This window comes from Anarrhichthys ocellatus, unplaced genomic scaffold (genome assembly GCF_004355925.1).
Source record: "Anarrhichthys ocellatus isolate YVR2014 unplaced genomic scaffold, GSC_Weel_1.0 scaffold507, whole genome shotgun sequence".
Lineage (NCBI taxonomy): Eukaryota > Metazoa > Chordata > Actinopteri > Perciformes > Anarhichadidae > Anarrhichthys > Anarrhichthys ocellatus.
The window spans coordinates 25,414-31,390 of NW_022280481.1; the positions used below are offsets into that span (position 1 = coordinate 25,414).

The window sequence follows — 5,977 nt, forward strand, 5'->3', positions numbered from 1 at the left end:
CAGTGACTCAGTGAAGCAGTGACTCAGTGAAGCAGTGACTCAGTTGATACTTAAGGATTCAGATAATCAATAGAAAATATAATTAACTAAATGATTATGATGTATTAGATTATAGAAGTTTATAGTCAATATATTTATATTCAAATGAGCTCCACCTTCACCAGCTGCAACATTAAAGGTAATATTATATAATAATAGAATATACATATTATTGTGCATGAGGAGTAATTGTACTTTTGGTATTTTGATGTTGATCCTTTTCTACTTTTACTCAAGTCACATTTTGAATGCAGTACTTTTACTTGTAGTATTTGGATATGGAGTATATGTGGTAATTCTACTTTTACTGCAGTAATCTGAGTACTTCCTGGTTTATGGCACATATTTACATCTCTCTATTCATTATTAAAATGAGGGTTTATATATCTATTTATCACTGCATTCATTCTGTGTTTTAGAGTTTTGTCTTATCGTGTGTGTGTGTGTGTATCTGTGTGTGGATGTTTGGTGTCGTAGCAACAGAGTGACCTCGTCTCTGATTGGTCAAATTAATGAGACAGAAGCAGGACACACAGAGCTCCATGAGGAATACTGAGTGTATGTGTGTGAGTGTCTCAGATGTAACAGTATCATTCTCTGTAATGTGATTTATTATTCACAGAAACACACAGAAGCCGAGGACACACAAGGACACAGCATGATGTCATCTGATGTGTGTGTGTGTGTGTGTGTCACTGTTGATTAACAGCAGGTGGTAATTGACAGCTTTTTCCGTTCAATCAATCAGGTTGGCCAATTAGCTGAGAGCACACACATACACACACACACACACAGGAAGCTGGTTAATGCTGATTAGCGGCTGCTGAACATTAACAGACTCGTTACATCGCGTCGTCATAAACAATCTGTCAGGTTAGGGACAGATACAGGGCAACCGTGGCTCATGGGGTAGAGAGGGTCGTCCGGTAACCGCAAGGTCGGCGGTTCGATCCTCGGCTGCTATGAGTCCTGTGCTGAAGTGTCCCTGAGCAAGACACTGAACCCCTAACCGCTCCCCGGGCGCTTCTCAGCAGCCCACTGCTCCCTGTACAGGGATGGGTCAAATGCGGGATGAATAAATATAAATATCTATATATTAGTGCTGGGCAAGGATTCAAATATTTCATCACATGGATTTTTTGCGATTAATCGCATTGTTATGACAAAGTTCAATAATGAATTCAAAAGTAGTGTATTGCGCACCTTTATTTTAAAAGTACTGCTATATGAACAAAAGGGCAATAACATTTGGTTTGCAAACACTTATTAAAACAAATAAGAGTCTGCTGAAGACTTCCTCCACGGACTTTCAAAATAAAAAAAATGCGTTAACGCGCTATAAAATAATTGTCGGCGTTAATTAATGAATGCGTTAACGCAATAATAATGCGTTAACTTGCCCAGCACTACTATATATATGTATTAGTAACCCCTAACCCACATTCATTAATTAAGTTACATGTTAGTGCACCTATATGCTGAAATTCACAGTAAGCACATTTAAACGGCACAGATCGGGAGCGAGAGAAGGACTTTGTTAGCAGAAAGATTAACGTGAGACAACATCCGGTTTATCCAGACGAACATCCGGTTTTCAGAATAAGATGCCAACAAAGTATGAATTATATTCACATTAAGTATAAAACATGCTGCATCTCGTGAGTTAAAGGGAAAATACACCTAAATTGTGGGTAAAGTGTCTTTATTCTTTGATCGCTGGGTCACCATCATCACCTCGGAGTTGCAGCATTATATTGATGAACAGTAGAGCTGCATTCACATGCTCTGACTGTCATGAAGACACAACACACACATGTAGATGAAATGTGTGAAACATGTTCCTGTTGCACAGCAGTGGAACGTTTCACATACAGTCACACAATGAGCACAGATAGTGAAGAGATAGAACTGCTGCTGTGTGAAGAGAACACTGCTGCTAACAACAACCTGATGTGTTTAAAGTGTTTACAAACCAAATGTTATTGACCTTATGTTCATATAGCAGTACTTTAAAATAAAAGTGCGCAATACACTACTTTTGAATTCATTATTGAACTTTGTGCATAACAATGCGATTAATCGCGATTAAAAATTGTAATCGTTGCCCAGCACTAATATGTATATCTTTATATATATGGAGATTGTGTGTATATCTGGTATTGTTAATATTACTTATTATTATTATCAGCCACCCAATATGTATTTGTTGATACAGTATGTAACACAATCATTTAATTTTACATTGAATAAAACAAAACAAACATTGTCAAAAGAAATCAGCCAATCAGCTCTTTGATCAGCCAAACAAGTGACTATTAACGGCAGCACCAAACTGCAGTCAGATTATCGATTATTATAAATTATAATTACAATAAATATATTAATATGATTCTATGCATATAATTATCATAAATGTTAGTCAAATAAAAAAGGACTGTTTACTTACTGATGTTGTCTCTGTCGCTCTTTTCTCCAGTGCTGAAGATGTAGGAGAAACACACCTCCACCTGGATACTACACACACAGTGAGTCAACCTGTTAGCTGTTAGCCTGTTAGCTGTTAGCAAGTTAGCTGTTAGCCTGTTAGCTGTTAGCAGCTGGTAGATTTGAATCTCACCAGAAGTCACAAGTGTTCGGGTCGACGACGTCCGGGGAAACTCTGACGGTTTTATTGAGGTGAAGGACTGGACGAGTTCTGAGGAAAATCAATCAACCAACCAATCAACCAATCAATCAATCAAACAACCAAACAATCAATCAACCAACCAATAAACCAACCAACCAAACAATCAATCAACCAACCAAACAATCAATCAACCAACCAAACAATCAATCAAACAACCAACCAAACAATAAACCAACCAACCAAACAATCAATCAATCAATCAATCAAACAATCAAACAACCAAACAATCAATCAAACAACCAACCAAACAATAAACCAACCAACCAAACAATCAACCAACCAATAAACCAACCAAACAATCAATCAACCAACCAACCAAACAACCAATCAACAAACCAACCAAACAATCAATCAACCAAAAACAAAGATGTTTTTGAGGGGCTAAAAATGCTCAAAACATAATCAAACTTGTCATACACATTTAAAATCCTGAAATTAGTTATCTGATGTGATTTTAATGCTTCAGAGTGGCAAGTCAGCTCGATAGCGCCCCCTACAATATTTCGACGATGCAGCCCTCACAGTACGTTTCACCTAGATGTATAAAATTTGGTACGCAGATGTATCACATGTAGATTTAAACATTTTTGCACTACATATTTTCCAGCATCACACAGTCCAAGCGGAAAAATACAATGAACTCTGGGACGTGTTGTCCGAAGGTCGAAGACATTCACGCCTGCGTCTGCCGGCATCCCGCCAGTACCCCCGAGACACGGGAAGGTGCGAGGGCCCGTACATCGCTGCTTGTAGCTTTAATTAGAGGTAGTATTGATAGTTAGAGGTAGTAATTGATAGTTACAGCTAGTTACTGGCCCTTTTACTGTGAAATGTGGATCTAGGTGAAAGAAATAAAATGTAAAACTACAAAGTGACTTGATAGTAACAGACTGTGTTGTGTGATTGGAGGGTTCGAGGTACCGGAGCAGAGCGACGGTGTCGTCCAGAGAGCCGACCAGCAGGTCTGGATATTTGTTCCCATCAACATCCAGACCTCCAGACAGAGAGTACCCAAAGGTCCTGAACACAGGAGAGACCCGGCTGCCCCGGATCACCTGCAGAGGGAGCCAGAAGGGGGTCTCAGGTGTGATCTACACATTGACTGGTATCATACTGAGGGGGATTTACTGGGAGACCTGGCTTGGTTCTGTAGCGACACCACCGCGGCTCCCGGTCCAGATCATCACACTTCCTGTTTCATGGAAAGGAGCTCCGACTGCAAAGTCTGAAAGGGCACAAACAGGTGGGCTTCTTCATTACACATCTCAAACATTCACTTCATTGTGATCTCAGTTTGTTTTCACACCCTGGAAGCCGTCTTGGTTCAGGTCTCCAGCAGCAGCGACAGCCATACCGAACGCTGACCCGGTCGGTCCTCTCAGCGCCACGCTGGGCCGGGAATCAAACCAACCCCCCGCATTCATGTAGACATAAACCGCCCCGCCCGCCTCCTGCTGACGATGGAAGTAAAAAGGAGCGCCCACCAGCAGATCATTCCACCTACAGGAGGAAAAAATAGAGATAACTTTAACTTGATTACAAAGAGAGACTCGTTTTTAGACTGGATGGATCATTTGCTGACTCCAGTAAATATTATATGTTTACTATATTTTGGGTTATTTTGAAGAACAGCTCTCTAAATCTCCACATTTTAAACTCTAAGTTTCAAGAAAAAACATCTCATTTAAAGTTTTTTAGACTTTTGGCTGTGGTGTATCATCATCAAACACTCTTTTCAAGTCTGTAATAATAACTTCATATTAAGTACTTCAATGGTTTATAAGAGAACTTAATATTTACGCTAAACAATAATCCCTAGAACTAAAGTCACCGAATGAACCTTTTTCAAGAGTTTAGTATGAAACGTTCCACAAAAATGAGTTTGTGTTGTTTCCAGATGTTGGAACACAGAAAGAAGACGACAAACAGGAAGTGACCTCGTGTGAATCCTCCGTTACCCGTCGTTGTCGAGGTCGGCGGTTGCCACGGCATTACCGAAGTACGAGCCCATCTGTTCCCCGCGTAGAGTTTGCTGAGTCAGCAGTTTGTCGGCCCGTTTCACAGCCAACAGCACCGAGCCACGAGCGTCGTCTTTACCGTCCTTAGGAGCTCCTGGTTTTCAATACCGGAATCAGTCCGTCAATCAGTCCGTCAATCAATATGTCAGGCAATCCGTCAATCAACATGTCAATCAATACGTCAATCAGTCCGTCAATCAGTCCGTCAATCAATATGTCAATCAGCTGGTTGATCAGTTCTCACCTGTTACGATGGTTTCATCATCCTGAGAGAGAAGACGACGAGCCTGAGCAACAGAATATCCTGTAAACACACACACACACAATCAATAATTAATAATACATCACATAAACACACATTACGATGAAGAGGAGGAACATTTAAGGGACAGTTCACCGATATAAATGTTCCTGCGCTGCATGTTGGGGAAGGAGCTCCTCTGGGTGTCAAAAACCACGTCAGGGTTCATCCAGGAGACATGGACGTTTCCTACACACACAAACACACCCACACACACAGACACACATTGATAACTGAACACAGACTCTAGACTCCGCCCACAGGTAAGAACGTCACCTTGCCATTCGTAGCTTCCAGGTGAGCCGACGATGACCTCATTCTGCGTGATGGAGGCAGAGATCCCCATGTTACACATGACCTCACCGCTGACATCACCCAGGTGACTAAACACACACAAGCACAGGTTCACTAACAGGAAACACCTCGCATAACGTGACCCTCACGTCATGTGACCTACCTGCAGGGCTGGTCGGGGTTTGGCCAGTGGACGTCCGTGACGTCGTACTGGAGGTCGTTTCCACGGAGATAACAGCGACCAATCACGTGTCTGAGCCTGAACGCTCCGTAGAGTTTAACGAAGCGATGACCGCACGCCTGGAGAGAGAGAGAGAGGAGATGGGTTAGTTAGCTAGTTAACTGTGTAGTCTGTCAGTTAGATGGGTAGACAGACAGTAACTAGTTAATCAGTCAGCGAGTTATGATCATTTCAGTAATTTCATTATTATTAATGAATCAGTTGACTAGTAAGTTAAGTAGTCAGTCAATACGTCAATCAATATGTAAATCTGCCAATCAACACGTCAATCAACACGTCAATCAACACGTCAATCAATGTCAATCAATACGTCAATCAATACGTCAATCACTACGTCAATCAATACGGCAATCAATACGTCAATCAGTATGTCAATCAGTCTGTCAATCAATACGTCA

At 41.2% G+C, this 5,977-nt stretch overlaps 1 protein-coding gene across 1 annotated transcript; it reads right to left on the reverse strand.

Annotated features, from left to right (window-relative positions):
• Positions 1 to 2,477: 2,477 nt before the first annotated feature.
• LOC116401530 (integrin alpha-3-like) lies at positions 2,478 to 5,638 on the reverse strand (the record flags this gene model as incomplete). Its single annotated transcript, XM_031879983.1, has 10 exons — positions 2,478 to 2,553; positions 2,657 to 2,734; positions 3,647 to 3,780; positions 3,862 to 3,950; positions 4,032 to 4,225; positions 4,684 to 4,837; positions 4,988 to 5,047; positions 5,141 to 5,233; positions 5,321 to 5,427; positions 5,502 to 5,638. Coding segments are annotated over 10 exons (1,122 nt in total), but the record flags the coding sequence as incomplete, so codon positions are not given.
• Between the last annotated feature and the right edge of the window lie 339 nt (positions 5,639 to 5,977).